This window comes from Hylobates moloch, unplaced genomic scaffold (genome assembly GCF_009828535.3).
Source record: "Hylobates moloch isolate HMO894 unplaced genomic scaffold, HMol_V3 SCAFFOLD_11, whole genome shotgun sequence".
NCBI classification, from domain to species: Eukaryota; Metazoa; Chordata; class Mammalia; order Primates; family Hylobatidae; genus Hylobates; species Hylobates moloch.
This window is the reverse complement of record NW_026652286.1, coordinates 32457889-32476536: the sequence shown is the minus strand read 5'-3', so window position 1 is coordinate 32476536 and position 18648 is coordinate 32457889. Positions and strand designations below refer to the sequence as shown.

Below are 18648 nucleotides of genomic sequence, written 5' to 3'. Positions count from 1 at the left end.
TAGGGGATAGTAGCTTACCTGGACATTTCTCCTCTCCAGGCCAGATTGCTTATAAGACACAGACACTCATGAACTATTTCCTCTGTGCCAGGCACTGAAGAGGAATAAGATTTACCCTGGTAAGGGCCCCTGAGTGATCAGAAATAACAACTACATTGTATAGCAGTTGTAGAGCTTGCAGAGTGACTCCACGTGGATTCTAATTTCATTTGATGCTTGCTTCATGTTTGAAAGTATCCCCATAGTATGGATGAAAATACTGACATCCAGAGAGGTGAAATGACTTCTTGCACGAAATCATACATTATGTAATTCATTCATTCAGCAAATATTTACTATCTGCTATTTGCCAGGCACTGTTTTAGGTGCTGGGAGTATAACAGTGAACAAAACAGACAAAACCCCTTGTCTTCATGGAGTTTACATTCTAGTCTAGAAGGTAGCAAGTTATGGTCCATGGGATAAATTCAGCCTGCTGTCTGCCTTGTATGGCCCATGAGCTAAGAATGATTTTTTTTTCATTTTTAAATGGTCAGAAAAAAAACAGAAGAAGAAAATTTTGCGTCCCATGAAACCTTCTGTGAAATTTGAAGTTCAGCCCATAGTTTTATTAGAACACAGCTGCACTTGTTTGTTTGGGTGTTCTCTATGTGCTTTCATACCAAAACAGCAGAACTGAATAGTTGCAACAGAGACCATATAGCCTTCAAAGCCAAAAATATTTACTCTCTGGCCATCTATAGAAAATTCTTGCCGAGACCAGTTCTAGCAGGTAAGGAGGATGTCATGACCACGATGAGAGGAACAATAACTAACATATATCGAATACTTGCTTTGGGCAGGCACTTTGCTTAGCCCCTCCTTCATCAAGTCAGTTATTCCTTGCCGTCCTGTTATATCTCCACTGCTTACAGAAGAAAGGGAGACTCAGAGGCACGAAGCCGCTTGCTCAAGGGCACATAGCTAAAAAGTAGCTCAGGCAGTAATGTAATTCCAGCTCTGCTGGGCCAGAGCCAGCCTGGGCTGTTAACCATTGTGCGGACCCAGGACTCAGAATCTGATATTGTGAGGCCAGTGTCCATGCTCTTTTCCTCCATGTCATATTGCTTCCAACGTTGTGAGAAGTTCTAGAGACACCCATGAGGTCCTTAATCTCTCCCACCCTCCACCCACACCCCCTCCCTGGGTCCTGTCCATGCCTGCCACCCTCTGTGAGCTGGGCTGCTCAGCACTGCCCACAGAGGCTCTGGGGAGGTTGGCCATTGTCAGTGTTGAAGATGGAAGGTGGTGAAGACCAGGCACAGGCCGGATTGTAGAAACCACAGAGTGACAGGTGAGTGAAGGTGGAGTGGGGAACTGTGGTTCCCCGGGGCTCTTGCCAGCCACCCACTCACCGGGCATGGTTCGTGGCCTAATTAGATCACATCAAACTTTCAGCCTTCTCCACCTGATTTACTGGCCTGGCCTTCTCACTGAGGTCCGCTTAATTAATTGGCAGTGGGAAACGTGCTGGATTTGGTGAAATTCATTTCTGTTGTGCAGCTTCCCCCTCCTTTCCTTCAACCTTGAAGAGGTTCATTAAATCCTGCACAGCCCCCAGCGGAGTTGTGGGTCTAGACAGGTCACTGCATCCATCCCAATTGCTGCTGTGTCATGCCTGAGCCTTGCCGGGTTTGGGGGACTTGGGTGGTCATAGATTCAGTCATGGTCTCATTCATTTACTCATGGGAAGTCGCTTCGTCTCTGCTTCTTCATTCCTTCTGTTTGCCAGTCAGTCATTCACTTACTTTTAAACTCACTCAAATTCCAGTGCTTTAAGAGGGTGAGGCAGGAGCATTGCATGAAGCCAGGGGTTCCAGACTCGCCTGGGCGACATAGCTAGACCCTGTTTCTTAAAAATAAAATAAAATAAAAAATAAGTAAACTTACTCATTTGTTCTCTCACGAAGTCCACCACTAATTCACTCTATGAATTCCTTCTTTTATCACTGAAGCAGCCTATTACAGTGGAGAGACTGGGAACTTGGAGAATCAGGAAATCCTGGGTTTGAACAGATTTTTCTCACTGTGAGCTTGGATTTGCACAGTTCCTTGATCAGTAAAATGCGCCTATAAAATCTACCTCATGTATAGTAACATGATGCTTGGCACAGAGTAGGCAGTGAATAAATGATGGCTACTGTGATTGTGGCAGGTACGATGCTAATCACTGGGACTTTGAAAATGAATGGAAGGTTAGGGTCTGGTGGGGAAGGGAGGGCTGGCATGTGGGAGAGGGGCTGGCCTGGTCAAAGTTGCAGTGAAGTGCACACATGGAGAAGCTGGGTGGTGCGGTGGGGATGAGTCCTCACAGCCTTTCCCTTTAACAGACGAGGAAACTGAGACTCCGAGACCATGTTTCCTCAGTCATGAATGTAGAGCTTGGATGCAAACCTAAGTCTGGCTGGTTGTAAACTCCTGCTCTTTCCTCTGCTATTTGGGGAGAGCTGGTCCTTCTGAGGCAAGGACTGCAGAGGGATGAATCCCTGTGAGCTGGGTTCTCTGTGTTGGCCTGGGCAGGGGCCGGACACGGACGCCTACCAAGCAGGGATGGAGGCAAGATGCCAACACACAGCAAAGGCCTCTCCACAAGTGTCTGACAGGCATTTTGAGGCCCCATTCTTTCTTTTCAGAGCTGTCACGTGTAGGTCTGGTTCATCTGGGCTACAGCCTCCCTGCATCCTAAGCTTCAGGACATCTGTCCTTCCTTCCCTGTGTCCTCATCTGACATCACTCCTCATTCTCTACCCCTATGCTGGGTTCTGGAGAAGAGACAGGCTCCCTGCCTCCCAGGATGGCTGAATGGGGAGAGGCCCAGCAGGACAGACAGTGGTAAGGGCTGTCCCATGGCCATCAGAGGCTATAGGCAGGAGGCCCCACCTCTGGTGGGGTTGCCGGTGCAGGCAGCACCAAAGAGGCAATGAAGCTGGGCCCAGAAGGGCCAGGGAGGAGCTCCCAGGCAGGCCGGAGGAAAGCAGTCTTAACAAGGGCAGGGGCAGAGGGGACACCACTGCAGGGAGCCATCCCAGCAGGGAGCCACCTCATGGGGCTCCAAGTCTTTCAGTGTTCAGTGAATTGGGGGAGCCCCAAGGAGAAGGCAGTGTTCTCTGGACCTCACTTGGGAGAAGGCTAGAGGGAGAAAATGAGGGCCAAGGAGGGAGTAAGGGCCCCAGAGCCACACAGTCCAGCGAGAGCAGATGAACCCAGCCTGGTCAGGGTGGACTGCTGAGGGTGGCCTTCCTGGAGGACTGGAGCTGGCAAGGTGAGCTGGCATTACCAAGGGGGAGGACTGCAGGGTTTGGGGAAGAATGGAGAGAGGTGAGGGAGCAAGTCAATTCTCCTGTCTGAACCCCAGCATCATCTTCTGTAAAATGGGACTACCACCTCCTTTGTAGGGCTGCTATGGTGATGCAATGAAACAATATGGGTGGGTCTTGCAGCAATGGTGCCTGCATGGAGAAAGCACTCTGCCTGTGTCTGTTTCCTTTTCCTCCTCCCATGCCCATTTGTCTCCACTTTTTCAGGCTGGTCTGGGGAAAACTTCACATTGCCCCGAAAGGACCTGGTTATTGGGGATTTTGCAATGACCATGGCAGGGTGCCAGGTGCTCTGAGTGGTGAAAGGGAAGGTCAGGGCACTGCTGGTTCAGGGATTGTGGTTGGATGGGGCCAGGCCAGGATGGGGTTGGAGGGGGCTGGAGACTAGAGCTGGACTGGGTACTGTGGTCCAGATGAGGGGCTGGAGATGTTAGGGATAGGAAGCTACAGGTCTGTGGCCATAAGGAGTGGGGGGCACTCAAAGCCCAAGGCTCAGACAACCTCCAGGACAGTTCTGGTCATAGTCTTTTCCAGCCTTAAGACCAGAGATGGCCTCACTTTTAAAAGAGCATCCTTTTATTCTCACTCCTCCCTTTTATTTTTTGTTTTCAAATAACGAGTTAGTTCACTCTGTGCTGGAGCCAAGGGGGGAGTTTAATGAAAATCAATACAGAAATTAAAGATGAGGGGAGAGCGGGGAGGAGGGCTCAATTTCAAGTCCAAGAAGAAAATCACCAAGGGCAAGAGCTGGAAAAACTGCTGCCTGTCTCCATGCAGCTCCTTCACGCCTCACCCTCATTTCCTGGGGCAGCTTCTGGGAATCAATAGGCCCTGACAGCTGAGGTGCTGGGCTGGAAGAGAGATGAAGACAGAGAGGCCTATATTGAGCTCTTGAAATCCCAGAGGCCCTGGCCAGGAGGGAGTGGGCCACAATGGAGAATGGTGGGGAGGTTCTGTGGCCCCAGCTGCTGTTTTACGGGAGTCTCTCTCCACTGTCTGCTCCCTGTGTGATTGCAGATGGTCAGAAATAGTTAGTTTTTGCAAAAAATAAATAAAAAATTCAAACAAGCAAAAAAACCTCACTTTAATCAGTTTTTCTCACCATTATGCCCATTTGCTTTTCACAGTCATTTTGTAAGGAAGGCAGGGAGAGATGGTCACCTCCATCTTATTTACAGAAGACCAAATTGAGGCTGGAAAGGATAGAGATACTAGGAGGGACAGAGGCTGGACTGAGAACCCTGCGTTTTTGCTCCTAATCCTAAGTGCGCCCCCTGGTCCCATTAGGTGAATGGTGTCATAGTGTGCAGATCCCAAAGCAAAGCTACTTTCTTGCTAGAGTTGGTTCTAATATGTAAGCCAGGCTGGATAGAGTCAGAGGGGCTGTGAATGCAAGGCAAAAAAATCTTTGCTTAATTTGTCTTGCAATCCCTTCTTACCTAGGAATAGCTTTTAGAGAGAGGGAGAAAGAGAATGCCTCTGAATGAAGGTCGCAGATGCCTCTTCACCCCTCTTTGGCACTCAACCCATCTAGGATTATCAGCTTCCTCCACTCCTCACACCCCCAAACACTAGCCTTCAACTCCCATGGGAATGGGATAAGGCTTTGTAGAGAGGCCCAGGGTCCTAGGTTAGTTGTCTGTGCTGTGACTCTGGCTGACAGGCAGAAAGGAATTGGGGCTGGCACTGTTATTGTCACTCTTCCCAGCCTTGCAAGGGGGCAGGGCCCATGACCAAGCCTTCTCAGAGGGATTGTGGCTTGTTCACTTTCGACATGCCAAGGCTCTTGTCTGTCTGTCTTGATGGCTGGGGTGGGGGCACTTAAGGAGGCCAGGACGCAAAGAGGCAGGAACTAAATCAGCCACACTGCCCCACCTGCCCTCTCCCCTTCTAACAAAGATCTAGGCTGAGATTATGGGCCAGTACTTTCCAGACTGAAGGAAGGTTCGGGGACTGCGCCTTTCCCGCCAGGTCCAACCTGAGTTTGGAGACGGGATGGGGCTGCCAGGCAGTCCGGGTGCCTAAGAGCAGCAGTGGGTTTGCAGGAGCAGGCTCCATCCGCAGAGGCTCGGTGGGACCCCATGTGCTGTGCAACAGCGACCCCTGGTGGATAAGAACACCAGTGGCAGCTCCATCAGGCTGCCTAGGGTAGGCTTCTCCTGGGGCTGTTGAGGCTGGTGGTCTCTGGGCTACAGGACCAACAGTCAGGGCCAGTGTGTGGGGCGGAGTGGGTTGAGGAGTAGCGGAGGTTTACAAATTCAGGGCAGTGAGGGCTTCTTCCTACTGAGCCAGACTCCGATGATGTAGGCAAATCTTTCATTCCAACATGTCTCTAACTTCCAGATTTCCCCAGAGTCTGTCCTGTGTGTTCTTGGAGTGGAAATCTTCCTAGGCCTCCTAGTTCCCACTGGACAAAATCCAAACCCCTCAGCCTGGCACTGAAGGTGCCCTCTGAGCAAGCTGCCTCCAGCACATTGCCCCTTTGGTAAACAAGCCTGGGTTTGATGTCCAGCTCCACCAGTTATTCACTGTGTGCGTGACCTTGTACCCCTCTGAGCCCCATTTCATCATAGGTGAAAGTGAAGTGACAATCCCTGCCTTGCAGGTTGTGAAGATGATACAAGTCAATGCTCTATAGATGTGAGTTATTTTCCGCTTCCCAACAAATTTCTCCACCAAAGATCTTTGGGGCCTCCTTGCCTTGGAGCCTCTGCCTGTGCTGGATGTCCCAATGAGATTTTCACCTCCACTGTTGACATCTCACTCTAAGGCCTCCTCTGGACCTCCTTCCCGACTGTGATCCTCCCTCCTTGGTGCTCACACAGTATGTGGTACTGCTCTGGCAGCATATCCCACACTGCCTGGCCTCAGAACTCTGCCTTGGCTTCCCCACCAAGAGATACTATTCTCACCCACCCACTTCTTTAGTCCATCAGGGAAGTGGTTTGCACAGACAGGTGAATAATGTTTGCTATGGAACCAAATAAATACCATTTGAAGACTTCTGGTTCATTCTTCCTCATTGCAGATGAGAAAATAGAGGCCCAGAGAGGTGAAACGATGTGCACACCCACATTCCCGAGATCAACCACAGGGCTGAGACCAGAATGCAGAATGTCTGACTTCACTTGAAACAGCATGGCAGGATGCCGTGATCAGTTTCAGACCCTGATGAGGGGTGGGAGTTGGGGGAGTATAAACATCATAGGGTCCCTCAATAAGGACAGAATGGAATTTGCCCTGAGCCCCTGATTGCACCACTTAGCCCTGGCAATTTGCACTGGCTTTGCCTGTCTCCTAATTCTTATGGTCCTAAGCCCAAGTTCTTAGGTCTCAAAGAGACTTAGAGAGGTTGATGGGCCAAGATGAACTCTGCAAGTCAGCCTGAGATAAGTCGGATGAGTAGAAGCCCTTTGAGGCTGGCTATGTTCCCTGGGTAAAGTTCAGCAGGCTTGACGTTAGTGAAGAGATCCTGAGACCAGTTCTTCATTTGCCACTGATTTGCTAAGTGACCACAAGGAAGTTTTCTAATCCCTATGAGCCTCAATTTTCTCATTTGATGGGATTCCTAGTTGTGCTGGTATCTTGTGGCATATGAAGTAATTTTGTGAGATGTAATGTGATGAACAAAAGTTAGATGTTTAGCTGGCAGGGCTAGGAATTCTAGATGCCTCTTCTGTGGGTTTGGGTTGTGTTGAGTGGGTGGTGTTCTTCCAGGAGTTGTTAGAAGAGAGCTGGGTGCCTGTGAATTCTTAGATGGAGCTCTGCATTTGAGAGTTTGTCTCTCTCTCTCTCTCTCTCTCTGTGTGTGTGTGTGTGTGTGTGGTGGAGTGGGTTGTAGCAGGCTTAGCAGGGTAAAGTTGTTGTGCATCTCCTAGCTGGGCCCAAAGAATCTGGTGAGAACAGAAAATAAATGAGAAGTCTGATGAAAACACAATGCTGATGCTGGGGAGAAGGGAGGCTGTGCTCGCAGGGAAGCAAAGATTGCCTAGCACATGGGACAAGGTACAGAGATGGCACTCTCAGCCACCCCTGAGTGCTTCTGGAGTGGGGCAAATGCTAGTTTGGAGGGGAGCAGGGTAAAGGAGGTTGCTTGGGCTGATGAGGTGGAGGGAGGATTGAGAGGATGATACAATGTGAAGGTTTAGGGTAGAATTTGGTAGGCAGGATCCACTTCTGGGAACAGTCTGGCACTGACAGTGCGGCATGGACAGTAGGCCAGCCCTCAAAGCCCAGAACTAGAACCATCACCCACCACCTGCTGCCGGCAAGTGGTGGGTCCTCTGGTCACCCACAGAGATAAAGAGAGACAGGGAGAGGGAAGGAGGATGAGAAAAGGGGAAGAGACTTACGGGAGGAAGAGAAAGGGAGGAGAGCTGGAAAGACACAAGCCCAGCTAATGAACAATCAGTTTCCAAAGGTGTTTCATTCTCTCTTTGGGCTACTTCAAAAATACAAACCAAGTTATTTGGAGATTTGTAATAGCTGGACATGCAGTGCTCTGCTTGTGACCAACTTGAGTGTACTGTCCTCTCTTATTATGGTTTCAATTTTTATTTTCCTAATGAGTAATGGTTTTGAACACTTGTTCACATCCTTACTGGCCATTTGGTTATCATCTTTTGTGAAATGTAGGGCTGAGTCTTTTGCCCATTTTTAAAACACTGGGCTGTTTGTCTTATTGATGTGTAAACTTTGAAAAACACGTTCTACATATAAATCCTCTTAAGATACATAAGATCAGCCTGTGGTAGGTTTTTTATTCTCTTAATGATAAATAGAGATAAATGATAAATAGTCTTTTGATAAATAGAAATTCTTAATTTTGTTAAAATTCAATTTATTGACCTTTTCTTTTGTAGTCAGTGCTGCGTGTGTCTATTTAAGAAATCATTGATTTTTCCAAAGTTATGAAAACATTCTCCTAATTTTCTTCTAGGAGCTTTATTGTTTTGCCTTTAAAATTTTGGCTTATGATATATTTCAACCTAATTTTAAAATGGTGTTCAAGGTCAATTTTTTTCCCGTATGGATACCCAATTGAGCCAGCACCGTTTATTGAAAAGACTATACTTTCAGCATTGAATTGAAGTGATACCTTTTTTTTTTTTTAAATAGTGATACATGCATGAGTTTTTTTTCTGTTCCCTTAGCCTTTTGGTTCATTTTGTGCCAATAGAGCATGGGGCCCCTATAGTCTAATAAATTTTTCTATTTGGTAACATAAATTAACCAACTTTGTTCTTCTTTAAGATTATCTTGGTAATTCTTAACTTCTTTGCAGTTTTATATACATTTTAGAATCAGCTTGTCAATGTCCACAAAAATATCTGCTGAAATTTTGATTGGGATTTTAAAAAATTTAAATTTTTGGAAATTGATATTGTGTGTTTTTTTTTTTTTTCGAAGACGGAGTCTCACTCTGTGACCCAGGCTGGAGTGCAGTGGCACGATTCTAGCTCACTGCAACCTTCGCCTCCTGGGTACAAGCAATTCTCCTGCCTCAGCCTCCTGAGTAGCTAGGATTACAGGTGTGTGCCACCACGTCCAGCTAATTTTGTATTTTTAGTAGAGACGGGGTTTCACTGTGTTAGCCAGGCTGATCTTGAACTCCTGACCTCAGGTGATCCCCCCACCTCAGCCTCCCAAAGTGCCGGAATTACAGGCATGAGCCACTGCGCCCTGCCAGAAAGTGACATCTTAAACAATGTAGAATATTCTAATCAATGAACAGAGTACATCTCTCTACATCATACAAACTGTCTTTAATTTCTCTCAGCAATGTTTTGAGTTTTAGTGCTGGCATCTTGCACATCTTTTTTAGCCTTATTCCTAGTTATGATTTCATGCAAATGTAAATGGTGTTTTTTAATTTTTATTTTCTGTTGTTGCTAATACATTAAAAATACAAATTTGATGTTGTATCCAGTAATCTTGCTTGCTATATTTACTTACTGTTTTTAATAGTGTGTAGATTCATAAGGGTTTTCTATGTACACAATTATGTCATCTGTAAATAATGACAGTTTTGCTTCTACTTTTTCAATCCTTCTATTTTTGCATTTCTTGTCTGACTGCATTGGGCAGTATGGTTTTAAATGAGGGCAGTGATAATGGATATCTTTATCTTGTTATTGATTTCAGGGAAAAAGCTGTCAATATTTAATTTATTATTTTATTGTTAAGTATGATACCATTATTATTTTAAGGATTAAAAATGAGGCTCATAGAAGGTGGATAACTTGCTCATTTCACCAAGTCAGCAAAGAGCCCAGGCTTTTCTTGCTCTGAAGGTTGTGTAACTTCCTTGTATTACAGATATCTCTAGAACAGTGCTGCTCAACTCAGGATGTCCATGAGAGTTACTTGAGGAGTTTTACAAACTAATGATACCCCCAGCACTTTAGGAGGCCAAGGTGGGCAGATCACTGCACTCCAGCCTGGGCGACAGAGTGAGACCTTGTCTCAAAAAAACAAAAACAAAAATAAAACCCTAATGATACCAAGACTCCATCATAGACCAATTAAATTCAAATTTCTGGTGGTAAAGTCTGGGTATCTGTGTCTTTAAGACTGTCCTAGATGATTCTAATCATCTAAGAACCAGGCTGAGGACCACTGATCTAGAAGCAAGTTGGGTACAATTCAGATCCCAGCTGCTCCCAGTAGTGCTTTGCGAAAACTTGATATTTTCTTATCAGCACATGCCTAGTAACCCTGGCCCAAAGGGAAATCCACCCCCAAAATGCCTTCAGAGCATCTGTTTGAAAATCAGCTATAAGGAAAATCAACTGCTTAACAGGGAAATTATTTACTCTATATACTCTTAAGTTATTCAATCCATAATTGCTTTCCACCTTAATAACTCATCCCTGCTTTCTCTGCCTGTATGTCTCTCTCTCTCTCTACCTCATTGACTTGCCTGCCAAACTGGTTGTATAATCCCTTTCATTCATTGTTTCATTCCATATTACATATTAATATTTGTATTTTTCCATTTAGCTTTTAACTAAAGATTCTTGTTTGATGTAGCAAAAGAAGTTGAGTGCTGGGATATATTAGTTTGGAGGAGGATAATATTATCATCCTGAAGGCCTGTTTTAGCTTCTGTAGCTTTCTATGGAGCTCTCAGCTCTACCACCACTCCATAAAACAAACACCTCATTGTATAAAGGGAGCCTTTAATTAACCCCTTAGACTGTTACAAACGTCATCCTGAACCTTATCCCTATCTGGTGTACAGTCCACATTAGCATTCTGCCTCTGACCCATGGGTTTATTTATTCCATGAAATGCTTTGCCCTTTCCCTTGGTCTGTCACTTGCCTTTGCTTCCTTGGACATGATCCTTGGACATGGTCCTTGCTCCCCTTTCTGATTATAATTGAATTTGCCCTCTAACTATACCCTGGACAAACAGGTCCATCCTGCCTAGACCAGTGAGCAGGATTCCAGTCACTTTGTGATTCCCACTCATCATATATTTTCCTGCAGCCTTTGGGTGTCTGGGAGGACAGAAAGAAAGAGAAAATTTGAGCGTGTCTAGGTCACTCTCCTACTCCTATGGCTGAGTTTTCAGTGCATTCGCATGATTCTGTTTAATTGTTACAATCCAGAAACCAATTCTACCTCATTTTCCTTAAAATTAGACACATAAAACAAAAACAAAAACAACCTCCCTAAAAAACAAAACTAAGAAGAGCAGACTAGCACCAGTGATATATAATGGGCCTTTGTATATTAGCCTGTGTCCTTTAGATATTTGCATAAAAACCACCACTGGTGCTTTTCCAATAATCAGTAGGAGAATATTGCCCATAAATCTGATATGATGTTTACTGTGCATTTTGGGTTCTTTAACTGCAAGAGTTCTGCTATGGTTTGATTGTGTCCTCCAAGGTTCATATGCTGGAAACATAATCCCTAGTGTAACTTTATTGAGAGTTGGGACCTTTAAGAAGTGATTAGGTCATGAGGGCTCTGAGCCCATGAGTAGGTTAATACTGTTATTTTGGGAGTGGGTTAGATATCTTGGGTGTGGGCTCTTGATAAAAAGATGAGTTCAGCTTTATGCCCCACCCCCAATCCTTTTATGCAAGATCTCTTGCCCTTCTGCCTTCCACTACAGAATGACACAGCAAGTGGGCCCCTCAAACTTGGACTTCACAGCCTCCAGAACTGTAAGAAGTAAGTTGATTCTTTATAAATCACCCAGTCTCAGGTATTTCATTATAGAAGCATAAAATAGACTAAGACAATTTCCATGCTCTTCCTCCCACTCCCTGGGAAGAATCTCAGCATTCACCAGCCCCTTCTGTATCCAGACTCCAGGTGCATCAGCTCTGCTGCCCAGATGATGACCAGGCCAGGTCATCCTCATCACCACTTGCATGCCCGCCCATGAGGAAAGTCTGGCTTTAGGCCCAGGCCCATTCCATTCCATGCAAAATCTAATTATCTATAAGTGCTTCCAGCAGCAATTTCTTTAGGGATGTGAAAGTGCTTTGATTAGATTGTTCTCTTGGCATCATTAAGTTTACAACAAGGGATGGGAAGTGGGTGATTTGGGGATGCAGACTTTCCCAAAATGGAACTTGTGTTTGGGGCAGCTGGCCTCAGGGTGGGCTACTCCTGGGCCCATCATTGGAACTAAGCTGAGCAGCCCCTGCTCATCTGGCCCTTTCACCAGCTTCTCCTCTTCTCCCCAGAGGCCCCAATGAGGGAGGCATGGGACAATGAGTGAGGAGGCCAGAATTGGAGTCCTGGCCCTGGCATTAACTTGCCGTGTGGCCTGGGTAATCTCGTCTCCTCCCTGGGCCTCCATTTCCTCATCATTCAGCCCATACTTCAACAGTAAACTGCTGTGTGTTAGGCCTCAGCTGGATGCTGAGGACCTAGAGAAAATTTGGTATAGTAGCTGCCCTGAGTGGCTCAAATCTACTTGGGGAATGTGCATGTAACCAGATGAGACCGTCTAACTAGAAGGTGTTCTAGCTGAGGTCAGACCACAGTGATGTGGCAATGGGGAGAACAGAGATGACCTCTTCTGGGTGAGGCAGGTGCATGCATGTTCACAGAGGAAGTGACATCTGACCAGATCTGAGAGGGGAGCAAGGAGGGAAAACAGGGAAAATGACCACTTCAGCTTTAAGTGAATTGGGTTTGAGGTGCCCGTGGAATATCCAGGCAAATTATGTTTGGAATTAAATATAAAATGATAAGATAGCAGTTTGGAATGTAGATGTGGATCTCAGAAAAGAGGGCTAAGTTTAGGGGTCATTGTATTGAGTCACTGACTTAACTTGTGTTTGGGTGCCTTTGTCTGATAATGGAGTAAAGCAGGCTGGCAGCAAAACCTGGTATATGCCAGTTGAGATGAATGCAAAGGAGGAGAGGCCAACAGAGCAAATGGTAAAAAGTGGTGAGCTAGGGAGGAGCCTAAAAGTGTGGTGTCATAAAGTCTCTGCAGGAGATCAGGGCAAGATGGAGAGAACTGAATTCTCAGGAGCAGTGGGGGTTACAGAGAGGCCGAGTGAGAGAGGAACTGAGAGACTGAGATTTGCATCAGACAATTTCTCAAATCCTTTTTAAGCATATGATTTCTCTCTCCCCTCTCTATCTCACTTTCTATCTGTCTCACTCTCCATTTTCTTGTTGCTGTGCGTCTTTGCGTCTTCATCTCTGTCTTATTTATTTCTGCTTCATCTTTGTGTCACTGCCCAGGTCAGCACCTATCACAATGTAGGTGCTCAGGAAATGTTTATTGAACTATAGAAATGCAGGGATAGTACTGATTTTCTCTTTATTCCCTTCTGAGGAGTTGCAACTGTTCATTGCATTGTTCCTAGTTAGGAATCAAAACAGAAATCACTCCCATTTTAAAAGTCCTGGTTCTGGGCTGCATGACTGAAGGATGTCTAAACAAGTGGTTAAACTTTGGGCCCCAATCCAAAGAGCTGAGGTTCTTGGTGGGGTCTCAGTCCAAAAAGAGTGTGCAGAAAGGAATTCTGGAGAGAAGCCCAGTCAGGAGGCTGGGACAGGCAGAAGTGGGGTGAACCTGGGATTCAGGGCCCCAAGTCTAGGAGCCACCACATGCGGAGGGGAGGGAATGATGGTGCCACCATGTGACAGGCACTATACATGCAGTCTCTCATTTAATAATTCCAATGGTCCTCTGAAGTTGTTACTTTTAGGCCCATTTTATAAGGAGGAAAAAAACAACCTATGAGATTGGTATTATTCCTGTTTTACAGATAAAGGCTCAAAGTAGGTGTATTAGTCTGTTTTCACATTACTGTAAGGACATACCCAAGACTGGGTAATTTACAAAGGAAAGAGGTTTAATTGACTCACAGTTCCACAGGACTGGGGAGGTCTTAGGAAACTTACAATCATTGTGGAAGGGGAAGCAAATAGATCCTTCTTCACATGGCAGCAGCAAGGAGAAGTGCAGAGCAAAGCGGAGGGGAAGCCCCTTATAAAATCATCAGCTCTCATGGGAACTCACTCACTATCACAAGAACAGCATGATTCGATTACCTCCCACCAGGTCCCTCTCATGACGTGGGAATTATGGGAACTACAGTTCAAGGTGAGATTTGGGTGGGGACACAGCCAAACCATATCAGTAGGTAAGAAAATTGTTCAGCTAGTAAAGGACAGAGGCAGGATTCAGACCTAGGTAGGCCTAACTCTAATGTCTGTGCATGTTCTGATGCTACAGGAATTGCCTCAGGTGCTGGGAAGCCCAGAACCCAGTGGTGTGGGGCACTTGAGTGGCCTCCTACTATGGTGAGCTGGGCTGTGCAAGAGCTGCTGAGATGGTAATGAATATGAAGATCAACTTGCTGGCAGCAGACCAAGTGGCCAGTCAGCTGCATCAGAACCAAACGCTAGGAAAATTTGGCCCCTATGAAAAGACACTAAACAGGCAATTCATAGTAGAGGAGATCCAACTTGCAAAAAACAAAAGCCAAAACAAACCAAATCAAAGCAAAATAATGATATTAAAAGTCTCTCAACCTCATTAGTAAGTGGAGACACACAGGTTAAAATACAATTTTTATAGCCATAAAATTGGCAAAAAATTTAAATATCTGCCAATAGCAAGTATTGGCAAGAATCTGGTGTTTAGTGTGATTATGTATTGCTGGTGGGAATAAAAGTTACTACTATCGTTGCAAAACAATTTGGCAATACCAATAAAGCTAAAGATGCGGAAACACTGTGCCCTCGGAATTCCACTCCTAGACTGGGATCTCTGAAGAAACTGGCACATGTTCACCAGAAGACATTTAGAAGAATATTTATAGCAGCACTGTCCATTATAGCAAAATCTGGGAAGGCACTCAGACACCCATCGATGGGAGAATGCATAAATGAATTGAAATTGATTTATATAATGAAATACCATACAACAGTGAAAATAAATGGATCATAGCCACATGCAACAACAAGAAGAGGTTTCATAAACACTGACTGGAGAGAAAAGTAAATTGCTATATTCAGCATTATACCATTTATGTCAAGTACGAATCTTGTAAAACTAACAGTGGATACGGGCAATAAACCTCTGAGGAAAACAAGAGAATAATATGCATAAAACTCAGAGTAATGGCCCATCCAGCAGGAGAAATCAGAGGTATGAGATCATGAAAGGTGTGCAGGGGACTTTCTTGATTTTATTTCTAGAACTAGAATTTTTGGATATTAGGCATATACATCTACACATACAGGTGTTCATTTTATTATTTGTTAAAACTTATTCTCTCTCTCTCTCTATATATATATATGTACATATATAGATTTCCCTTTTGAAGGGATAATTAATGAGTTACCAAAAGAGATCTGAAGCATTTGAAACAAATTACAAGGGAGGCAAGACAATGGGCAATTGGCAGTTGTATAGACAACTCCACAGATCCTCTGGAAACCAAAGGACAGTGAAGGAATCGGGGTCTACATGAGGATGGGATCACTTTCCTGGGGTCAAGAATCGATTTAAGTTCTCATGTTGGCTGTTTCTCCAATGCTATCTTTTCCTATAATTGCCTTTGCTCACAATAGTTCCTCCATCTACAACGCAATTCCTTTAGCTTTGCTTGTCTAAAGTGTGTCCATAAGTATTAGGTCAAATTTTACTTTATTGTATTTATTTCCCACTTACTAAAAGCCTGCTACATGCCAGACCTCAAGCAGCCAAGAGTTAACAAGCTGTGGTCCCCAGGCTTGCAGAGATGGCAGGGGGACGGGGAGCAGACAGACAAAGGAGCAGAGAATCACACTGTATTCGTGCTCCTCTGAATTGCTGGCACATGAAAGTCAGCTGTGGAGCTGTTAAAAAGCAGATTCTCAAGCCTCCCTGGCAATTCTGGTGGAATAGGTCTGGGTGGGATATAGGAACTTGCTCTTAGGAAACTCTCACTGAATTTGATGCAGCTGGTCCACAGACCTCACTTGGAGAAACAGGGTCTGTTGGTGTGATAAATGCGACAATGGTAGCAAAGGTACTTGGGCATGGGAGACCCAAGGAAGGCCACGTCTCCCACCTGAGACGTGGACATTAAGTTAGGGTAGCCTCCAGGAGGCCCCTCTGTAGAGCATCTTCATTTGTAATTTGTAGATGTGAATCACTTCCCCCACTGCAGTGGACACTGTTCCCAGCACAAGGCTTGGCATGCAGTATATGTCAGGGATGTTTTATTCAACGGGGTTTCAGAGCAGTAGTCTGGACTAGGCAGCAGGCCTGGCAGCCAGGCCTTGGGTGGCAGCAGACCCTGGGGACCATCAAATCCTTGGCCTCTCTGGTGTGTTCAGATTGGCCTATCTCCAAGCATGTGTTGGGGATTAGGGTAAGTTACTGGTTTGGGTCCGACTGGTATTCACATCTGAGCTGGGGACCAGGATAGCATCTGCAACCACATTGAGATTAAGGAGACAGGATTGATTGAGACATTTCCCCACTAATGATCCTATAGCTTCTTAGCAACGAGCTTGATCTGTGCTGGAAGGAGGAAAGGGATGAAAGCCAGATGGGGTAAGAGGTTTCTTGTGTTGGCAATAGGGCTGCTTCCTGCTTTTAGCCCCCGCTTCCCTTCCCTTTTCTAGGCCCAAACGAGGCCTCTCTGAAGGCCTGTTAGTTAAACACCTGGTATGAGTCCAGTTCTGCCAGGGACCGCATGGCTGCTGTTTGTTCCCTTTTATTAAGCACATCCAGGTGAGTTTTATTGCGGACAGTTCCCTGGGCTCCTGTTTCCACATTTGTCTCCTTTGAGTCTGAGATTGCCAAAGGCTTTCACAGCTAATGGACCTTACAGCTCCCAAGAGCCATTTAAGGGAGGCACAGAACTCAGTGGTGATAATTAGTCAAACGAAATGCAGACCTCTGGAGGCCCACTGGAGCTGAGTGGCAGGAAGACGTAGGGACAGAAGCCTCAGGTCTGTGGCAGGTGTAGGGAATGAGCACAGGCTGTTCCTCACCCCACCTCTCCTGTTCTTCCCCTGCCTCATCCCTATCTCCCACTCCCAACCTGAGAAGGACTTGGTGCTTGGTGGCATGGTCCCCAGGCAGGCTGGTGTCCAGGACATCTGAGGGGCTGCCCTAGCACTGCAGAGCTAAACTTGACAAGCTCCTGCCTTCTTTTTCTCCAGCAAGTCTTGTGTACTGACCCCAATGGAGGCTGAGGTCTGAGCTCAGGTGCCACTTCTTAGGAGGCAGCATAATATCCTGTTCAAAACCTGGGCTTTGACACCAGACCATTTGAGTTTGAATGCCAATCCAACTGCTTTTAAAGTTCTTGATCTGGGGCAAGTCAATGAACTTTTCTGTGACTCAGCTTTCTTGTCTGTAAAAGGAGATAATAATACTGACCTCAGAGGGTTATTGTAAGGAATAGATTGTGTAATAACATGTGCACTCTATAGAATGGTACCTGGCACGCTGTAAGCAAATGCTCAGCAGAAGCTGTTATGCCAAGAGCAGGTCTGCTCCGGGCAGAGCTTGGAAACATGTTCTTATCAGGCACTAATGTCCCACCAGTTTCAGGTTTGATCCTTACTGGTTGGGCACAGAAAGCAAGGCCTCCAGGGAAGCAGCTCCATTTCTATAGTGGAGGATGGTGGAGGACAAGATGGGGAAGGAAATACTAAGCTCATCCTGTTGCTAAATGAGTAAGGGAAGAAGAAACCAACATTTCTTGAGCATCTCTTCTAGATCAGGCATTGCCTGCTTTATCTCTTCAATCCCACAACACCCTGTTGAAGGGTGAGGAAACAGAATCTCAGAGAGGGTAAGTGACTAACGCCAAGTCACATAGCAAGGAAGAGGGGATTGGAGGTCGGGGATGTGAGATTTCTAAGTGACTGTTCTTTCTATGACAATTTGCTATGGTGGATGACCAGGGTCCTGCCTCTGGACACTTGACTTGATGTCCGCTATCTAGGAGGCCTATGGAATTTTACTGATCTCTGCTAGACTCAGCGGAGAGGCCTCCAGGTGCCAGAATTTGAGTCATTATGAGGGCCTTATCACTGGATTGTCCCTGGTTCCACATGGGGTCCTGGGCTGTTCTGGGAAGCCAGAGCTGGCTTCCATGTAGTGGGGGCTGAATCTGTATCTGCCTCATTAATGTCATGGGCAGTGGTGTCCACCCAGGATGCACAGGGGAGCTCCCTCTCTCCATCTGCAGGTGGATGGTGTTTTGTGCTTGGCCGACATCCTGACCGACGACAGCCACTCAGAGGCCACACGGGCTGAGGCTGCGGCTGTGGTGGCCCAGGTCACCTCCCCACACCTGCCCGTCACCCAGCACCTCAGTAGCTTCCTGGAGAGCATGGAGGAGATCGTGACAGCCCTCGTCAGTGAGTCACCCTGGGCAGCGGGACCACTAGGAGAGAGGGCCTTGGCACAGTTGTCTTCAGAAATAGCCAGGAAGGCCTTCCCATCTGCCACTCATTGCACCCCAAATATCTCCTGCATAGATGATCACATTTGCTGAAATCCCACAATTAATGGATCTGAATTAGGCTTTGATGAGCCCTATTGTCAAGAGTTTCCTATTAAAATGTGTGCGGCCCTCCCAATTATTGTCAGTTTGGGATTCATTGGCCTTTCAGAAGGGAGTCCAGGACAAGCCCCAAAAAGGAGTGGGGCCTCAAATTTTGATGTTCAGATACTCAGATCAAGAGACTCTGATAGGCATTTTTCCTAAAGTCTCAGTCCTTGTATCCAGTGACTATGGCAGCAATGACTGGGGAAAATGGTTTCTCAGAGAGCACCAGCCCACCACAACCTG

The 18648-nt window shown here is 46.1% G+C and overlaps 1 protein-coding gene across 5 annotated transcripts in view; it reads left to right on the top strand.

Annotated features, from left to right (window-relative positions):
- INSC (INSC spindle orientation adaptor protein) overlaps positions 1–18648 on the top strand; it is a 136528-nt gene that overhangs the window by 92855 nt on the left and 25025 nt on the right. For all 5 annotated transcript variants that reach the window (XM_032168017.1, XM_032168020.2, XM_032168018.2 and 2 more), the window contains one exon: positions 18043–18214. In XM_032168017.1, coding sequence (XP_032023908.1) covers positions 18043–18214 — 172 coding nt within the window. The remainder of the gene's footprint in view (positions 1–18042; positions 18215–18648) is intronic.